Source organism: Typopeltis vanoorti, chromosome 11, assembly GCF_054136105.1.
Source record: "Typopeltis vanoorti isolate ZY-2024b chromosome 11, IOZ_Tvanoo_1.0, whole genome shotgun sequence".
NCBI classification, from domain to species: Eukaryota; Metazoa; Arthropoda; class Arachnida; order Uropygi; family Thelyphonidae; genus Typopeltis; species Typopeltis vanoorti.
The window spans coordinates 18,073,519-18,095,386 of record NC_143559.1 but is presented as its reverse complement, the minus strand read 5'-3'; the positions used below and the strand labels follow the sequence as shown (position 1 = coordinate 18,095,386).

The following is a 21,868-nucleotide window of genomic DNA, read 5'->3' as shown; positions in this document are numbered from 1 at the left end:
CCAGTCTCTACATCGGTTTCCGCTCATAGTTAGTGATAGTTATCTCTGATTGACTACCTGTGGAGATTGATGTTGGCCACTCACTCTCTAAAAGCTAGATCGGGTTAAAAGGTCTCGGCTACTCCCTATAAGGGAATAAAAGGCTTTAGCTGATTTATATTTATTTATGTATTTTATTTTAAAAGTAAAACTAGGGCAAATTGTTGAGGCCCTGCGGTGACATTTCCATTTTCGTAGATCAAGAAGCCAGAAGATTCGTCATATTTTCGTTTCTAGTAGCCTTCTCTAGGAATGTTCTTCCCGAACACTTGGGTTTTATCCCCATAACTCAAAAAAATTACCGTATCACTCACACTGTTTTAGACAGATAATATACTGTACCTGTTGAAGCTGCGAATACGAGGTTAAGATGGATGTATTTGTTTCCGACGTCTAATTCCAACACAGCTACGATAATAGCGCCATCATTATGTGTGTCATTGCAATAGATTTATTTTTGGCGGTATATTTAGTTTCTTTGAAATTGAATGGAACTTGTAGTTTAAAGTTTTGATTTGCAAAGTGATGCGTTGCTTTTTTTTTTTTTTTACCCCTTCCTAACTTTTATATCAAATATTTAAACAGGAAGTGTTTATTGTCTTGTAGTATAGTATATTCACAACGCACACAGATACAAATGAGAAAAAAAGTGTTGAAGAATGACTTCAGATTTCAATCTTTCACAATTAAATTTAGATAGTAGAACTATTCTAGCGCTTACCAAAGGTCATCCATTATTGTGCATATATTTTTATTTATTCTTTTTAAGGGTTTCTAAAATATTTAATAAGTGTAATATATGATCATTACAATTTTTATTTATAAATGAAAATTCGATGCTAATAAAGTCGTAAATACTATTTAAATTAAGGGGATATTAAATCCCACATTGTTTTAAAACCGAATAAGAAACTCCAAGATCGGAATCAAAGAGTTACATGCCGAATATAGTAACTATAAACTGGTAGTGTTTATTGTCTTGTAGTACAGTATATTCACAACGCACGCAGATACAAATGAGAAAAAAAGTGTTGTGGTTCAAGAATGACTTCAGATTTCTATCTTTCACAATTAAATTTAGATATAAATACGTTATACTCTGGGAAAGAGAAGTGGGTTCTCTGATTTTGTGACGGTACGGAGGATAGTTTCTATTAGAAACATGACCGGAATAAAGTTTAAAAAAATAATTTTCCACTTTATTATTAGTTTTTAAATACATTGAGCATAAATTCATGGTAGAAGTGAGAGTTCAAGTCTAGATGAATTTTCAGTTTTTTAAGAAAAAATGAAAAACATGCATTATTAGAGTAGTAATTTATTATTCGTTTATTAAGTTTAATTCGCTTTTTAACATTTGAATTTCATTTATCTTCATTTCTGACCGGCTGGATTCTTATCCCAATGAAAAAATCTGGCGTTAAACATCAATAAATGCTCTTTAAAAAAAAGGACCTTGAACAAAAAATGAGAATATAAGGTTGATTGAGAAACGAAAGATATGTAAATTATATGTATTACAGAAATATGTATATTTCTGTAATAAACAAAAAAATAAACTTGCATGTAGCCAACTTTTTTTAATTTGGCAAACAAGGGAAATTAATATAGTTCACCTAGTGTACTATTTTCATCTATATCTTTCCCCCATGCAACTTATTGCAGTAAGGAAGAGGTTAATTGATGATAAATTATCCCCTATGAGTGAAAATGAAGATTTGGCAAAATCAGGCTGCTTAATGATCACTTTGTCAGGATAATTTATTCTGGAGAAATAGATTTTATTCTTAGGAGGAGAGGAGTTGGAGGCTCTGAAGTGAATAAATTAAATATGTTTTGAACACAATTTTACTGTGTATTTTTTAGAGACTCTATCTTAATACTGATTTTGCCTCTAGAATTCTTCAGTTGTAGGGCTTTCAGTGACATTTGTGGCCACAGCACAAGAATGATGGTAAAATGGAAACATCAAACTATAAATCAATTTGTGTTTTTTTTTTTTAGTGGTAAAATTTTAGAAAGGCTGGTAAGGGTTCTTTGCTTAATTGGGCAGTGAGGGTTAGATTATTATTTATGCATCCCTACCACCTTGATAGGATGATGAGTATGCAGGTGGTTAATCAGTTAAAACAGTGATGTGATAGATTTTTATTACCTCAAGCAGACCTCCCATGGTGAGTATTTAAACATTCTGTATACATAATAGTAAGGTATAACATGAAACAAAAGGAGCAGTATACAAGACAGTGTTTGATCTAGTTTTAATATATGGATCTGAAAGTTGGGTTATTTGAACAAAACAGTTGATTAAAAATTAGATACTGCAAATAAGAAAGTTCTGAGGTAAATTAAGATTGTGAATATATAGCTTTGATGGCAGGATTATGTTAAAAATGAAAACATTAAAAAAATAATGTTTTCACCTTACACAATGTGTGCAGAAGCAGAGCAGACTTCCTATGATATATATTCCCTAAGACAGTATGGTTGCTTAAATAGAATGGGAAATGAAAGATTATCAGAAGAGTTGTTTGAAAAATGAAGTATTAGTTAAACTACTATCTGTATACATTCTTTCAGCATATTATGCACTAGAGACTGATGTTGCCTTTTACGAAGTGGTCACAAGGGAATGTATCAAGATAATGGCTGCAGTGTGTGCATATATCAGGTTAACTGCTGCCTTAAAAGCAAATTTTCTCTGATTGCAGGAAATGCTATACCCCTAGGTGATATGACTATCACTGAAATACTGCCCAACTTATTGGAGGTCTGAAATTGCTATCACTATTTTTGTCTCCAATACTTAACATCCTTAATTTTGATGATACATCAGTTGATACACTTCTCTCTTCATGAACATGCTCAACACTGGGTTTAATCAGAGAGTCACTATCACTTCCATTTGAGGATACAGTAGTATCCTGTATACAGTAGTAGTTGCAGATTGGCTACTAAGTAGTACGCAGGACAGAACCTGATGGTAATGTCTCAGGAGGCTTCATGACCTAGTACATAATTCTTCCACTTACTCCTCCAGGTTGTCTTAAGGGAGATCAGGTATAGCAGTATGTGGAGGTACCTTTGAGGCCATATGTGTGAATAAGACCTGGCACTTTCTGTATGGGTGGTGTTTTCACATTCACTTCCACTTCACTAACATTCATGGCCTCAATTCAGATATTAATGATTATGCATCAAAACCTGATCTGTGATTTCTCATAGAAGTTGAACTGATAACCTGCACATCTCAACTGCCCAGACTTCATTCTCTACAATTCCTTCCGTAAGAAGAAATCAGGTCTGCATTTCTCGCATCTAATATTCCATGCTAGAGATTGCTAAACTTAGAATCTCCTTTTTACGACTGCTCTTTTTCAAATTATCTTAACACATTTTGTTACTTTCATCTACTGTGTATACTGCTTTTCTAATTGCAGTAATCACTCTGAATGCTTTGATTATTTGTCTTTGAGAGTAATTGATTTTGTGCACGATCATTTTCCTTGAAGACTTGAGTGGTCATAATGCAGACTGGCTTGCTGTTAGTAATGATCTGATCTAACAATATTTCAGGTCTCCTCATAGTAACTCTTACCCCATACCCTTGCACACATTTCCTTTTATACAGACCGATATTCACCCATTTAGTCTTCTGGCACCTCAGCAGCACAAAATGGGATAAATTCTGTGATTTTTATGCCTCTTTTCTATAGTTAAATTACAGTTTCTGTTCTTCTGATCCAAACATTTGTTCACACCAAATAGCTGAAAGAATTCTAACTGGAATTAAAGCCCTCATCTGCATTACCTTTCTGCCCTAATTGCTTCAGGTCAGAACCCCTAGATTTACACTTAGCCTGCAACATCTATAAAAAAAAAAAATAAATAAACAAATAAAATCACCAACTCAGATTTTGAAAAGGCCAAATGCAGAAAACTTTCCTTTTGACTCAAATGGCAGTAAAAATTGTGTCATTATGGCTATGAGTAGACGATTTGAGAAAATACACACTACGCATCGCATACGACCTATGACTGAGCATCTTGAATGAATTGCCAATTCATAAGTACCATAGAAGACAGGACATGACATAAATAAAAAAAAATGAATTTTAATTAGGAAAAGATTTTTGGAAAATTTTGTAGTGTTTTTTTTCATTTTTCTTTGGGGGCCAGAGGGGGGGGCCCCTCTGGGTGCGCCACTGGGTCACACCTTCTGCCCTTCTACTTACACTATAGATGACACCACAGTAACGTTACCCAAAGATAGGGATAACTTTTTAACATTGGTCTTCTAATCCATATATACCATAAACAGCTTACTATGTGCATCCTTTGCTTATTTGTTTATACGCTTTACCATACAGTTCCATAGCAGTTTGAATGATAAATCCTTTCCTCTAGATATTTAAATTTATAATATTATTGTTTGAGTGTAATAAAATGAAATCTAGTGCATGCAAAGTTGACAGTGAAAGTTACTGATATAATGAGACTGTTTCTTGTATGATTTCAGACCTACAAGAAAAGTACCTTTGACCCACAAGTGGCAGGCCATAGAGGTTTAGCTTGAATTTCTCATTGTTATGCCTGTTGTGTTAGCTAAAATCTAAAACTGAATAAAAAAATCTGCATAATTTATTTCTAGGCACATTCACAAGTTAACTGTGTTATGTTGATCATTTTGCATATTCATCCATCTGTAGGGAACAGCTTTAAGACCAAATAAACTAATTTTTATGAAACTTAATATTCAAGATAGGCAATTCACTACTAGTAGATTTGTATGATTAATTAAAGATGCCAAGAAATTATATTCTTGGTTTCATCTTTTATCCAAGTGTAAGCAAACAAAGTTTATGCGTGAAGTAACTTCATGACTGCAACTTTAAACGTTGTTTGATTACACTTGGATAAAGGATGAAACCAAGAATATAATTTCTTAGCATTTTTAATTTATAGTATAACCAAGTGCAAAAACTGTCGACATTTAGAGCTCCACGTCTAAAAGATGTGGGGCTCACATCTGGAGCCCCACTCCAGATGTGAGAGCGGTATTCGATAGCTGGGTGGATTTGTGATTTGTATAATGTTAACAGCTGTTTAGAGGTGAAGTAGTGTTTTGAGCGAAAGAGAAAACCCAGTTTTTTGGAAGCTGAGGATGCAGTGGTTGTGATGTGTTTATGCCAGGAGAGGCTTGATGTCAGGGTAATTCCAAGAAGAGAAATTTCATCTTGTCTGGGAATTTGAGTGGAAAACAATGCTGGGGAAAAATGGTTCTTTTTTGTGAGAAATAAGACAGAACTGGGTTTTACCAGCGTTGAAGTTGACGAGGTTATCTGAGCCCCGTTGGCAGATGGCTTGGAGGTCAGAATTAAGGGCAGTGTTGGTTGATGTTATTATTATTATTATTATTATTATTATTAAACAAGACCTCATGGAGTCAAAGACTCATCTAGGAGGTCCTTTTATCTCACACACATCTCATCATACCGGGTCTTAAACACATTCAAACTCCTTGCAGACACCACACTCTCAGGCAAGGCATTCCAATCATTCACAACTCTGCACGAAAAAAACCTGCCTCTCACTCCCCTACTCACACCCTCTTTATACAGTTTCCAGGGATGACCTCTGGTTCTCCCCTGATCTCCCACTATTCGCTGTAGAACTTCTCCACCATTGATCCTATAGCAACCCCTTACCAACTTGTAGGTCTCTATCATATCTCCCCTCTTCCTTCTCTCCACTAGTCTCTGCAAATTACATCTTTTCAATCTTTCCTCATACTCGACATTCCAGAGGTCAGAAACTACCTTAGTCAGTCGCCTTTGGACCCTTTCCAACATCTCCTCATCCTTCTGAAAACCAGGTGACCAAATCTGGGCACAATAGTCCATGTGTGGCCTAATCAAAGCCTTATACAATGGAACAAGAATCTCCCTACTTCTACACGTCAGTGTCCTCCTCATCATTCCCAGAAGTCTTTGTGTTGTCTTCACAATTTTGGCGATGTGACCCCTAAATTTTAGATCCTTATCCACTATCACTCCCAGATCTCTTATTTCCTCTACTTCCAACAATATATTCTTACCAAGCATAAATTCTGCATCCCATCTTTGTTTTCCAAATTTTAAAACCTTACATTTTGCAACATTGAACTCACACCCCCATTTGCTTGCCCAATCACTCAATTTATTCAAGTCTTCTTGCAAGGCCACAACATCTTCACTACTCTTTATGGTTCTTCCCAACTTTGCATCATCTGCAAACAACTGAATATCTCCATCCAAATCTTCGCCAATATCATTAATATACAAGTTAAATAGTAATGGCCCTAAAACAGATCCCTGAGGCACTCCACTAGTGACTTTCCTTTTCCTGGATATTGCACCCCCATACACAACTTGTTGATACCTATCAGATAGCCAGTCTCCAATCCAATGCACTAATCTAATATCCAACCCCATCTGCTCTAGTTTGACTGTCAACTTATCATGAGGCACTCTATCAAAAGCTTTTGCGAAATCCAAGTATATTACTGTGTATCCTTCTCCTCTGTCCAAGGAAGCAGTCATGTTCTGTGGAATTAAGGGCAGTGGTGGTGGATGGTTGATGTTGAAGTGAGTTGTGAAAGTAGGGTTTGTCAAATGAAAGGGAGGAATGTAATGTGTTGTCATCTGCAAAACTGTGTATTGGGTTAGAGGTCAACTGAAGTAGGTCATTGATATATATTTAAGGAAGAGGGTCGGTGAGAGACGGGCGAATGCTGGTCTTGAAATTCATGCTTGCTCTTGTTAGCATGCAGGGAGTGAGAGGTGTGATTGAAGTCTGATTAATAATAATGAATTACTGACCATTTAAAACTAGATATTTAGAAATTTATGCACATTTAATCATACAAATACAACATTTATTTCACAAATGTTATTCTATCTTTTTCAATTCAATTTTTCAAAAAATTCCCCAAAATGTAGACTCCCCCCCCCAAAAAAAAAATATATATAGAAGTATTTTATTTCAACACAAACACAAAAAATTTCAAACAAACAGGGGGCGCTGTAAATTTTTATGATGGTTATTAATGAGAGTTTATACTTTTTTTAGAATGTATAAATTATAAATATTTGATTTATTCAAATAAAATTTAATTTCAGTTTAATTTGGATTAAATGCTATCTATTGTAAATATTAATATAATATTAATTATTAAATTATTAATAAATATTAATATTCTTTATATTGTTATTTTTTTAGTTGTCATAACCATTATATTATTATTTTGTCTTGTAAAGACTTAGAATAAATAAAATTTTTGTTATTAATTTTTCCAATTTATTTATACTCATTTTTTCACTTCCCTTCGATTCTGATTAGTGCAGGTTTTTTTAGTTGAAACTTTTTTGAGGCCCACTTGAGATACAGTTTTATAGCAAATGGCCTGCGGTCTAATTGAGTTTGACACTCCTGACATACACAAGCTCCTGCAAAGCAGTTCACTTAAATATCATGCACACTTGTAAAGGCTGGCTGAAGCTCACTGGCTAGAGCTATGTTGACTGCGTATGGCCTGTGTTTAAGCAACAGAGTGAGACGACATGAAATGGCAATGCGCACGCATGAAATCACAGTGCTGCTGTGAGGACCTGAAGCTCCTGCAACCGAGAAAGATAAGGTAGCTTGACTAGAAGAGCAAACATCGGCCTTCGATACGCAAAGCTCAATTATTGCCGTGCAAGCTTAAGACCTCTTCTGTCTACAAAAATAAAAGCCTAAATGGAATGCATTTATTAGCAAATAAATATTACTTTCTCAATTAATGAGATTTCGCAGCAAGTATGGAGAATTTGCCTCTGGTGAGAGAACTGAACCTTGTGGGACCCCAGCATTAGTTGGATGGTGAGAGGATAGGGAGCTGTGTACCATCACACAGTGTGCATCCAGACAGGAAGTTGGCAATCCATCTGCAGAAGTCCTGAGGCAGTCCAAATTGGGGTTATTATTAGGGGCATGCCCCTAATGAGTTTGCTTAATAAGTCTTTGTGCCAGACTCAGTCAAAGGCTTTAGAGATATCAAGTGCAACTACTTGGGATTTCTTTCTTCATGGTGTTTGTCCAGTGATGGGTGATGTATGAGAGTAGATCTCCTGTTGAACGGCTTTGACAGAATCCATACTGGTGGTCACTTAATAGCCACATACCTTCACGATAGATTAGGAGATTGAGAGTTGATGGCCCTTTCGTAAAGCAGGAGTTTATTTGCCTTAGAAATAATGCTATAAGCGAGAGTTACGTTCGTAAGAAGGAATATATAAAATGAATATTAAATAATAAGAAAACACTTTACTAGTCAAAGATTTAAATATTTAAAAAATAGCATAAAAAATTTTTAATTAAAAAAGATTATTTGAAAAAAAAAAAAAGCTAATTTCCATATCACTGGGTGAATTGGCAGTCATCGAGGGGTAGTAGGAGATATATTAGGAAGCTTCGGTGCATCTTTTTTTTAACTGAAAAACTGAGTTGGAACTTCATATTTGTTATCGTCTTTTTCTTTTTCGTTAATTTCTTGTTCCTCTAATTCAAGGAGATCATTGGGTGGGAGGTTCCTTAGCGTGAGATTGAAGCAGCTCATTAACATCACCTTCTTAAACTTCCATTTGAAACTGGTTAGCCATACCTAAGATCGCTTGAGGTTTCAGAATTCACAGTTTTTGTTGAGTCTTCAAAGCCTTTTAAATTATCATTAAACTAAGGACAAAGTTTATGCCATACTCGTACATGCCCCTAATCATCTTCGCCAGCACAATTTAAAATAAAAATCCTGAACCAAAAAATTCGTAAAGTGAGAACTACCTGTACTTGTTTGTAGGGATATGTGCATTGCATTATGTCAATTGCACCTAAGGCAATTGATGTGAAGTCATTAATCCCTATGTACAAGTAGCCCAGTCGTGAAGTTACCTCACATGCAAGGCATTGTTAATTTATAGTATAACCAAGTGAAAAACCGTTCAGCATAGATTTATAGGAATAATAAATAATTAGGTTTTAACTCATAGACATTTTTTATTTATACTAGATGTATTGCCTTGACATGTTTTGCTGTCTATATGGTTGAGAGGATCTTTTCTTTTGTTGGTGTTTTACTTATGTTAAGCAACCTCCTGAAGATGCTGTAAGTCATATAGATAGTGCGAGATGGCAAGGAAATATGTCTAGTATAAATAAAGAAAAAGCTGTTAAGCAATTAATTTTACTCAACAGAAATTTTAAGTTTTGTTAAAATTAAAGAATAATAACTATCACTGTGCCAGTGATGCATGTAACCTCACTTGATAAGTGATGCATCTGGTTTTAGCTCTACTTGTTTGAAGCCATCCTCGGATATGTAACAAGGATAGTTTCATATCAAGGAAACATAATCCTGCAATATCTTTTTGCATTTTGTTAATTAAGTAACAGTCATTAAGTAAAAAATCTTGTTATTCTTGAAATGTTATGGTGTACATTCATTTCCTAACTCATTCACAGTCATTCTTTATCATTATTTTATCTATGAAATGATGAAAATGAAATAAATACTACATGTATAAAATAATTTGAAACACACCCACCTTAAAATCAATAATTGTCATGATTATTGGAAATATGTGGGCACTAGAATTAATTTTTATTTCATGTACGAACTACAGAAAATGTAAGAACATACATATAAATGATTAAAAGCATACATTAAAAGAATAGGGATTAAAAGACAAAAATGCCACTTGCATAAAATATTAAGCAAAAACATAAAATGTCAAATTTCACTCATCCAGTGACTAATATACTTTAAAGCTGTTTCATTACATTGCATCAAATCTTCTCGGGTACATATATTATTAATGTCTATTAAGCAGCATTGCAGAAGATGATCTATGGTTTGTGTTTCACCACATGAGCAGCTGTCATTGTGTAGCCCCCATCTGGCTATTTGATCTGTCCATTCCGGAACGAAGTCTATTCAGGGTCTTCCATCTTTGCCAGTCAAGATCTAACCTGGAAGGAAGAGATTCGTTTAAGTTTAGCGCCTCTGGAAATTGTTCTTGCCACATTGTTGATCTTGTAGCTTTTGTGGAATCAACCAACAGTTCCACTGAGTGAATAAAACTTTTCCTTGATCTTAGCCTCTTATGTACTGCAAATGTCCATACAAAGGATGCTGTTCCTCATTTAGTTGTTGTTTCTGCTCATATCTACTCTGTGTATCCTTCTGATGTGAGGGGATGCAATACCAGACAGTGAGTATAGATGGTCAATTTTTGTAGGCTTAAGGCAGCTGGTAATGTGCCGACATGTTTCATTAAGAACCTTATCAATAATTTTAATATGTGATGATCTTTCCCAAACAGGGCTAGCATACTCGGCTGTCAAAAAGCAGAGTGCCAGTGCAGAGGTGCACAGTTCTTGTGGATTTGTACCCCACCGAGATGATGTTAATCGCTGCAGAATATTATTACTTGTTGAATTTAGCTGCTGTCTTCTTATGTGTCGCTTATAATTTAGGGTCCTATTTAGTGTAACACCTAGGTAAGTGGGATTTGGATAATTGACCAGTTTCACACCATTCCATTCTATATTCAACTCTCTCCTCGTCTCCCTATTATTGAGATGGAAAAGACACATTTGGATTTTATTGGGATTTGGTTTCAGTTAGTTTTCCTTATAGTAAACTGTAAGGGTTTCTAGCTCTTGTGTGAGCTGCTTCTCAATGTCATCAAAGGATTTTGCTTGATAAGCTATTGTCCAGTCATTTGCATATAAGAAGGTTCTTGACCATGGGTTTATAAGTTGGTCGTTAGTATATATATTGAAGAGGAGGGGAGATTGCACACTACCCTGAGGTAGACCATTTTTCTGGATATGCCATGTTTTTTTTTTTTTTTTTTTCATGGAAAATCAACGAAGAATCTCCTGCTGAACAGCAGCAACCTAAATATATTTACTAACCAATAGCTGTTTTGTCATGCTGTAAATTTTGACTATAAGCCTTCTAAGATTAATGTGTCATATGCTGCTGTCAAATCTATAAATACGGCTCCTGTTGCTAACCCCTGTCAAAGCCATCCTCAATAAACTGTGTTAAGTTTAATACTTGTCCAGTGCATGATCTTCCTGGTCTAAATCCTGCCTGTTCTTTTATCAGCACTTTCTCTATTTCTGGACTTAGTCTGTTCAAGATTAACCTCTCATACAGCTTCAGTGTTGTGCGTAGGAGAGCTATAGGCCTGTAGCTCTTTGGATCCTCAGCAGGTTTACCTGGTTCCAGGATAGGTATTACTTTCGGTTTCCTCCATATGCTGGATAAATGTCCAACAAAAGTTGAAAAATTCTAACAACCACTCTGTTGCCTTTTCTCTCAGATTCCTTAATATCTCATTTCTGATATCATCTATACTGGCAACTTTTCCTGGTTTTAAGGATTTTAGGGCATTTTCTAGTTCCTCTTTAGTAAATGGTGCTTTGAAGAGATTATTTTCTGAATCCCTAACTTTTTTTAATATAATCTTTAGGTATTTTTCCTTTGGCACTTTGTTTACCATTCAGAGATGGCTGAGTTGTAATTTGGTTTGCATTTATATTAACTTCGGTTGCTGCTGTTGTGGGATCACCAGATAATTTTTTGAGTAAGAGCCAGGCTTTCCTGCTATTGTGTTTGATATCTAAGCTTTTAATTTTCTCTGCCCATTGTTGACTTCTTTTTTCAGACAGTGCTGCTATAAGTTCCTCTCTTGCATCAATTGTTTCTGATGAAAATGGATCTTTATCATATAGGTCACAATATCTTTCATATATTTCCACGATGTGTTCTGTAAAACCTGGAAGGTAACATGTTCGACAACCTCTTCTCATGGGCCTGGTAGCAGACTGTCTAATAGCTTTGATGAACTTTCCATAATTTTCTGATGTGGGTAAAATATTGGTCAGGTTTATGTCTAATTCTCTTTTAAGAACTGTTCCCAGTTAGCTTTTTTAAAATTAAAGCGTCTTCTAAGTGGGATCTCCTTAAGTCGGACTGGTGGGAAAACTTGCAGCATTATTTGTCTGTGTTGTGAACTTGGGATTGGTGCAAGTACCTGTTTAGTGCACAGATTATCTATTCTATTACTAACAAATCAAAGGTCTGGGTTATAACCTTTTTTCCATCTTCCACTGTTAAATGATAATGGCTGTTTAGGATAGTGTATAAGATTCATTTGATTACGTTCAGCCCACTGTTCGACTAACTCTCCATCCTCATTTGTTTCACTATAACCCCACTATGACTGTTAAAGTTGCCTATAATAATAGCAGATTTCCTTTGTGTCAAATACTAAGCTGGGAAGGATTATTAGTAATAGTGCAGATGTGGTAGCCCTGCAAGAGGATTAAATAAGCTGGATAGATGGGAAAATGAATGGGGGTGTCAGTTTAACGCAGCAAAATGTAAGGTCTTGAGGTTTGGGAAACATCGATGGGATGCTGCATACTCTATGGGAGGAGTTATACTGGAGGAAGTAGGGGAGACAAGAGATCTGGGGTTGATGATTGATAGAAACCTGAAGTTTAGGGGACATATTGCAAAGGTGGTAAAGGTAACACAGACGATTGCTGCAATTATGAGGGCACTGACCTGCAGAGATAAGAGGGTTATCATTCCATTGTATAAGTCTCTGATCAGACCACACTTGGACTATTGTTCTCAGATTTGGTCTCCAGGATTTGAAGGGGATAAATTAACTGTGGAAAGGATACAAAGACGGATGACAAAGATGGTTTCAGGACTGTACAAAGATAGTTATGAGGATCGGCTGAGGGAATGTGGACTGCAGAGTTTCGTGGATACTCTGCAGAAGGAGAGGCGATATGATTGAGACTTTTAAACTGTTGAGAGGTGGTTACAGGGTTGACACTGGGGAGTTCTTTCACTTGGTTGAACAGCGGGAAGGAGTGATGACAAGAGGCCATCCCTGGAAGTTATGAAAGGAAACTGTGAGCAAGAGGGTAAAGAGTGGTTTCTTTGCGTGGAGGGTGGTTGAACCGTGGATTGCATTGCCTGATGGAGTGGTGGGAGCGAGAACGGTCAATGAGTTTAATGAGTGGTATGATAGACTTTGTGTTTCTTAGGGGGGAGGGACCTCCCTCTCGATGAGTCTTGACAGACTTTATGTTCTTAGGAAGGACCTCCCACGATGAGTATTTTGACTCCATGGAGGCCTGAATAATAATAATAATAATAATAATACTGGGACATTTCAAAAGCAAAGATTATACTAGGTGGTTTATATACCGAGAAAACGCTGATGTTACCCAGATCTATTCCAAGGAGTTCTGTGTTATTTTGGTTTGTGATTAGGCATCCTGTAACTTGGAGCTCCTGCCCAGTGAAAATAGCACTTCCATACTTTTCATGTGGTATTTCTTTTATGAGCTTCATTCCAGCAATTTTAAGTGTGGCTTGTTGAGGTCCTTTGTGTGTTTCCTGTAGACATAAAAATCACATTTTTGTTCTTTACACATTTTTGCAATAAGATCTTTTACAGAGGAGAGGCCCTCTGTATTGTGTGAGATGATTGTCAGGGTTGGTTCCCATAAGGGCCGTTGAGTTTTAGTCGTGTCTCTGATAAAGAAGATGCTAGTTGCACTATAAAACTGTAGAAAACTATAGAAGACTGTATTGCACTATGCTATACTGTAGATCGATGGTTGCAGAATTTGCAGCTGGTAAACAAGCCGACAGGGTCCCAACATGAACAAGAATTAATAATAATAGTTTATTAATTTAGATATTTTTGCTTGAAGCTAATAGGCTATTATCAGTGTGCAAGAAAATTCACAAGGTGAACACAATTAATGGATTGATATTCCCTTTCACATAGTGATACCATAAAACAGAGGTGGTAAAATAAATAAAATAAACAAAAATAATAATAATAATATATTTTTCTCCCCATATACCCATTAAAAGCACAGTTAGTCTTGTGCTAGGCTGAGTGGAGATTGGCTCCCCACCAAGTCTTCAAAAGTTAGTAAATGGCCTCACTCACTTTTGTGCGCTAAAAGGTATTAGAATAATTTTTATTTTTTATTTTTTTTCATAGAAAACAAAAATTAAAATGTTTTCTGTTTAAGACATTCTGATTTAAGTTTGGTTGGCATGAAAGCTCTTCTGCATTTTCTTTAGACAACCATTCAAACTTAAAATGACACCGATGTAACAGGTATATATTGGACCGAATGATATTTTGGATCATGATATTCTCTGGAAAGTCTCATCCTGATAAATGACAAACAGTAACTCCCCTTCTTTTCATCTTTTATTTTTATTTCATTTTAATTTTTATTTCTTCATTATTTTAGTTTATTTTATTAATTTACCATCTATTGTATGGTGTCACTCTAGCATGTGGCTCATATTTGTGAAAGAGAATACCAAACTGTTTGTGCTCCACCTTGTGAATTTGCTTGTGCATTGATGATGGTCTATTAGATTCAGGCCAAACATTTGCATTAATGAATTATTAATTCTTGTTCTTATGTGTTCCTAATAATATTTTATAATGTCATAAGTGCCACTAAAAACTCAATAATTGTCATGTTTTATGATACACTTACACATTGCATTTTGTAATAATTCAAGGCTAAATTAATAAAAATAAAACAAAATATTATGTGTGAATATTTTCTTATTCCAGTTATAATCTCTTTACTTATCCAGTGTGACAAAAAGATAAGACTGAAATAGTAAATCTAATTTCAGTGTTGTTCTCAAAGTGGGTATTAGAAAGGCACAGGAGCATAACCTACCATTTAGCCTTAAGTTGCTTTTTTTTTTGTATGGACAAAATAAGCAACTTTATTTGTTTGTCTAATCCCACTGTTAAAATCTAAAAATGGAGCATATGAAATACTATGAATGGCTTATGGAGATGAGGCTCAGTCCAGAGGACATATCAGATGATCCAGAGAACAACTGAAAATGACATGCAACTCTGAATTGGTAGATGTGCAGTTCACTAACATGCGAAAACTGATTGAGAGTGCTATCAGGTTAATAAGGAATCAGTAAGGTCCATAAATTAACCACAAACTTGGAAAAAAAGGAAAATTTGTCCAATTTTTTTCCCATGCTGTTTGCATGATGAGGAAAAGCTCCTTTGACTGGATACTTGTAAAGGTTTTATTCAAACAGCTGATGTTTATTTCCTAAACAGCATTACTGTTGAGGACAAGAGTTTGTGTGTCCAGTATCACTAAGATCAAAAGATCCAGAAATTGCATATCAAAATTATTTTTATCACATTCTTTGATTACAAAGGGATAAGGAATTTGTTCCAGAATGAAGAACTGTTATTGGCAGATTGTTACAATTACTGCTTGGAGGTATTGAAATGTTTGTTGGTGAGAATCTCTAGATTCTCACCAACAAACAATGTGGAATGATTGGCACATTCCATTTGATGACTGTTGCAAATGACAGTGTGCCCACTCACACAGCTCTCAGTGGGCAGAGGTTTCTGGTGACAAGTAGGTTGTAGTGATCAACGACTTTCCTTACTTCCATGACTTAGAAGTAATGTGATTAGGTACCAGACTTTCTGTTTCCCAAGTTGAGATTGAAGGGAATTAGTGCCTTCGCCTTCAATATGATGTTTGAAACAATATGATAGTAGAACTAAATGCCATCAAAGCAGATGAGATTTCTTTCCAAAGTCTGTCATTTGGTCTCATGGCGATTATTTTGAGTGGAGTAAGTGAAAAATAAATATGAAAAAAAATTTTTTTTTCCCTTCATATTTTGGCTTATTTGAATTCAGTCTCATTACTCTTGGACCACACTACATATGCCTGAAATAGGCATATTTTCCTTTTGCTGACTAAAGAATTATTGCCACTCTATGATTTAAAAAAATTTGAAATGCTTTCAAATTAGGTTAATTTTGGAGTTGCAAAATACTGATGTAAGTTACTATGGACTGTAAGTTGGATGAGAAATATAATATGGCAGCTATTTCCATTGTACCTCTCAGATTTTACCTGTATTTTCTTGTGGTAACTGTGATCTATAAAGCAAGATCTTGGAAATGACATCAATCAAGTCAGCAAACTGTATGGGATTTTGTTTTATATTTTAAGATTTTTAAATGAATAATAAATTTTCTGCAGAACTACTTATTCGTCTAACTTTATACTTCAAAATTGATTAAATTGCCCATTTATTTGTTTAGTTTTTGTTAATTATCCTTTATATATATATATATATCAAAACTGAATATTAAAATTCCAGCAAAACTACTTACTTGCAAGAGCATCCTTACTTTATCTATCCTTGAACTGCAAAAAGTGACTAAACTGCCTATTAACGAAACAAAAGTTCTCCTGGATGTTGTATCACGTGCTGCTGTGAATACTCAATTTGTAACTGGTAAGATTTACATGACTATTTATGCATATTTTTTTCTTGAAAAAAAAACAAACATATAATATTTTATTTACATGATTTTATTACTTCATTATTATTATAATACACCTCCATGGAGTCACAAGACCCATTGCAGGAAGCCCATCTTAGACAGCTCAAACTATCACATTCACTACCCCATCAGGCAATGAATTTCATAGTCTAATAATGCTCAAAGCTAAATAGTCACTTCTTACCACCTCCTTTTGAAACTTTCAGGGCTGTCCTTTTGTTCTTGTTCCTTCCCTTTGTTCTACTATACAAAAAATCTTCTATGTCAATGCTGTAAATTCCTCTCAACAGTTTAAATGTTTCCTTCATGTCACTCTTTCATCTTCTATCTGCCAAATACTGTAGTTTGCCCTCGATCTATCCTCATAACCAACATTGCAAAGTTCTGATATCAATTTTGTTATCCATGTATGTATCCTATTCAAAGTTCATTTATCTTCTTCAAATCGTGGTAATTAGATCTGAACATAGTAATCCAGATTTGGTCTGATCAGAGCTTTATACAATGGAATTGTTACTCTTATTTCTAATGGTCAAAGTTCTTTGGTTTGCAGCAATCTTCTGGATTACCTCCACTACCTTTGCATATGTCCCCTAAACTTAATTTTTTTTTTATCTATTGCCACGCAAGATTCCTTCCTTCCTCCACATCCTCTAGTATAGTTTCACCAATAGAGTATGCAGCATCCTATCAGTGGATCCCAAATTTTCAAGACCTTACATTTGGTTGCATTAAACTTGCATTCCCTATTTATTTGCCCATCTGTCCAACTTATTTAAATCCTCCTAAAGGGCTACTCTGTTGGCATTATTTACTAATAACCCTTCCAAGCTCACATCATCTGCAAATAACTGAATATTTTCCTATAACCCAGTGACAGTATCATTCACATAAAGGTCCAAAAGCAAAAGTCCTAGTACTGATCCCTGTGATATTCCACTTGTGACCTTACTTTTCCTTGATACTTCTCCCCCATACACAATTCTCTTATATCTACAGACAGCCATTTTCCAATCCACTTCACCAATTCACTAATCCCATGTGTTGCAACTGAAATGTCAACTTATAATGTGGTACCTTGGCAAATGCCTTAGCAAAAAATAAAAAATAATAATAATCATGCTTGTCAAGGATTTAGGCCTAGAGTGACCTGTTTCAGCCTTAGAAGTCATTGTTGAATCTCTTAAGAGGACATCCTGGTTTTCTTTTCCCTAGTGATTTGTAATTTAAGGCTTGTTTCGGTAATCTTTTTGTTTTCATTCTTTCAATGTGTTCTATCCATTTATGTTTATATTTTTTAATTTTTTTCTGTTACTGATTCCTGGTTTAATTCTTTCATAATTTCTTCATTTCTTTTGTAATCGAATACAGTATACTTTGCAGTTTTTCTCATCAACTTAATTTCAGCTGTTATTAATCCTTGTTTGTCTTTTTGTTTTATTGTCCAGATTTCACTTCCATACAATAGAACTGGTAGGCTGATATCTTGTATACTTTTAGCCTTAAAAACAAACGAGGTTTGTTTTTGAGGTTAGGTTTAAATATAGAGTTAATTACACTTGATATTTTTAAATATTCTGCAATTTTTAGGTTTATATCTTTTTCATTTCCATATGTAACATCCATCCTAGGTAGTTAAATGAATTCACCTGTTCTAAAATCTTATATATTACTATTTTAGTTGTTACTGGATCTTGTCCTTGAAAGGCCATTGTCTTTTATTTTTCTGTTGATATTATCATTCCATAATCTTTGGCTCAGAATTTGTAATTATTATTTGGTCATCAGCAACAAGGAGCATGTTTAAATTCACAGTAGGAGAAAGTAATACCTTAATGGAAATTTTTATTCCACTTTATTATTATGTCATTTAGATAAATATTAAAAACAGTTGCTGAAAGTGAACATCCCTGTCAGACTCCTTGGTTTATCTCTCTCGTACATGATAGTTCATAATTTAATCTTATTTGTATTTGATTATTTTCATATATACTTATAATAGCTTTTAGAATATTATTTGGTATTTGTCTTTCTTTTAATATGTTAAATGAAATTTAACATAGGTTCGAAAGTATGAAAACTCGAAAGGCTAAATGAGAGTGAAAGTTTGACATAAGGTTTGAAAGTATGAAATCTTGAAATGATAAATGAGAACAAAAGTGTGATGCATGGTTCGAGAGTTTGAAAATTCGAAAGAATGAATGAGCGAAAATGTAATGCAAGATTCAAAAGTTGAGTTGGTTAGAATGAGGTAAGAGATGAAATGGATGCAGAATGAAGTTAAGAAAATTCAGGAAATGTATGGGAGAGTGAAAATGATGGAAACAAATAATGTTGGTATAAAAGCAGTAAAGAAATACCTGCGAGTGGCATTATATGGTGATTCAATTATTAAAGGTGTGCTGGACGAGAAGATGCACAAGGTATGTTTTACTGGAGGTGGAATGAGTAGTGATTGAGGCATTGGATAAGAGGAGTAAGCGAGCAAAAGAGTTGATGGTTTTAATAGGTACAAATGACTTGACTGTGAACAAAGAACACATCAGATTGGATATCAGGAGATTGCTTAGACGTATAAAAGAGAATAGTGTGATAGGAAAGGTAGTAAGCGTTTTGCCTAGGTATGACAGGTGAGATGAGATGAGGTGGAGAGGAAGGATTATCAATGATATGTTAGCAAAAAGGAGTGCAGTTTGTTAATGTGTGAAATGAGTTTGAAGGATGAAGTGAACTGTATAAGAGTGATGGACTGCATTTGAGTGGTTTCGGTGTGATTCACTTGGAGAGACTGCTGCTGGAAGGTAGAGAAGTGAGTACAGAGAATGAATATCTGATCATGTGGGAAGCGATGTGGAAGAGCAGGAGAGATTGAAGAAGTGAGTGACATGAGTATAGAAAATGAGAGAACGGGTGTGCAGGACAGGAAACAGGAAGGCCCAGGGTGGACAGGGAACCACAGAGAGAAAGGTCGATGCTCCAAGAGGATGTGAATGCACCTGGGATCAAGAGGAAACAGTTATATTTGAAGAGGGTTCTAAAATGAATAAGGAGAAAGGGAAATGGTTTGAGTTGAGCATGGAGAAATCACGTTGAATGAGTGGTATCAGTGGAACTAGCTGTAGATCCAGGAATGAGCTACTGTGTTTGTATACAAATGCTAGAAGTGTAAGAAACAAAGCAGGTGAAATGGTTGCATTAATTGAGTCTGTTCACCCCAAAATTGGGGTGAATGGAATAAGTGAGACATGGCTGAATGAGGACGACATCCTGACAGGAATAGAGATGGAAGAGTACGATGTGTTTCGTGAGGATAGAAAGGGTATAAAGAGAAGAGGAGGAGGAGTGCTACTGATGATAGAGAAAGAGTTATGTCCATACAAAATAGAGATGCAAGAGGAAAATAGTGCCAGTGGCTTTGAGGTAGTATGGTGAATAGAATGAAATACTTGGTTGGATGTTATAGACCTAGTAATGTGGATGGTAGTGACTATGAAATGTATAATCAAATTAGTCGAGCAAATAAGAAAAGGGTGATTTTAATTATGGCAATATAGACTGGGAAGATGAGACAACAACTGGAAGTAAAGAAAATGAGTTTCTTGAGTTTTTGAGGAACAATTACCTCAGACAATATGTAAGAGAGGGCACACGAGGATTGAGGGTCTTGGATTTGATCATCTCATCAGAGGATGTAATTATGAGGTATCCAATCACCCTCCAATTGGTGAGAGTGACCATGAAGTGATTACCAGGGTGGTTTCCAGCAGTGTGAGGACCTCTGTGAGAAAATGGTATATGTGGAACTACAAAGGTGGTGAATATGAAGAGCTCAGGAGACAGATTGCAGGTGTGGCATGGAATGAGGAGTTAGCTGAAAAAGAGATCAATGCAGCTTGGGGGATATTTAAGAACTATCTAGTAGAAGCAATGTCTAAATGTATTCCAAGGATCAGAAGATTAAATAAGATAGGTGTGAAATGGATGAATGAAGAGATTAAGCATGCGATACAGAGAAAAAGGGCAAGAAAAAATTATCACAAGAGAAGTGGTAATAAGCAATTCCAGGAGGATTACAAAGACTAGGCAAGGCAGGTGAGTTGGTTGGTAAGAGTAGAAAAGTGAGATATGAGCAGCAGTTAGCTAACGAAGCCAAAAAGAATCCTAGGGAGTTCTTTAGCCAAAAAAAAAAAAAAAGAATGATTATGGAAGGATGACATTTTTTTTTTTTTTAAATAACGAAACCTGTGGTGCGATCATAATTAAAAGAAACACACGTATTAACCACAGTGAAAATTATTTAATTGCAAATATTTCATCCTAAGTATCTTAGGAAATCATCAATACAGTAGTTTAAAACAATAATAGGAATAACATACAGTTAGGGCGCATGATTACAATAGAATCTCATTAAACGTGCGTAACATGTTACAGAAATTAAAAAAAAAAAAAAAAATAATTATTATTATTATTATTTAACACAATTTTGTATGACAATAGTAAGAACGTCATTGCGGTTTAAGTTTGGTCTGTGTAGTAGGGCTTCAGAACTTTCTTTGTATAAACGTTCATGTTTATATAAAGATCTATGTAAAAGTTTAGACTTTTCCCAATGGATCCTATGGTTTGGATTTTCAATTCTGTGTTGAGAGAGGCCAGATTTCTGCGGTTTAAAAAGACAAATGTGGTCTTGATATTCCAAGATGCGTTTCTGAACAGACCTACCTGTCTGTCCAAAGTAAGACAATTTGCATGAGCATTGAATTTCATAAACGCCAGGCAACATCAAAGGTGAGAGTTGTCCTTAGGAGAAGGTAACAAGTTGTAAATTTGGTTGATAGGTTTGTAAGTAGTGGCAAAATTGTATTTCTTCATAATTTAAAAAGACATTCGGAGATGCCTTTGACGTAAGGTATGGGAATCCTATGGACTAAACCTATGGGAATCCTAAGTCTAAACTTTACATAGATCTTTATATAAACATGAACGTTTATACAAAGAAAGTTCTGAAGCTCTACTACACAGACCAAATTTAAACCACAACGACGTTCTTACTATTCCTAAAGTATGGGAAATTGTCATACAAAATTGTGTTAAATAATTAATTATTTTTTAATTTCTGTAACACGTTACACACGTTTAACGAGATTATATTGTAATCATGCACCCTAACTGTATGTTATTCCTATTATTGTTTTAAACTACTGTACTGATGATCTCCTAAGATACTTAGGATGAAATATTTACAATTAAATAATTTTCACTGTGGTTAATACGTGTGTTTCTTTTAATTAAGGATGACAGCGATTGGAGAAAATGGTATAAAGACAGCT

General features: G+C 35.0%; 1 protein-coding gene across 4 annotated transcripts in view; it reads left to right on the top strand.

Moving 5' to 3' along the window:
* Positions 1-607: 607 nt before the first annotated feature.
* The window catches only part of spn-B (X-ray repair cross complementing protein spindle B), a 117,890-nt gene continuing 96,629 nt past the window's right edge, over positions 608-21,868 (top strand). For 3 of the 4 annotated variants that reach the window (XM_090400643.1, XM_090400642.1, XM_090400640.1), the window contains exons 1-2: positions 608-765; positions 16,352-16,489. In XM_090400643.1, the coding sequence (XP_090256769.1) occupies positions 699-765; positions 16,352-16,489 (205 nt within the window). In that variant the 5' untranslated portion in view covers positions 608-698. The remainder of the gene's footprint in view (positions 766-16,351; positions 16,490-21,868) is intronic. The other variant, XM_090400641.1, reaches the window with a different exon arrangement.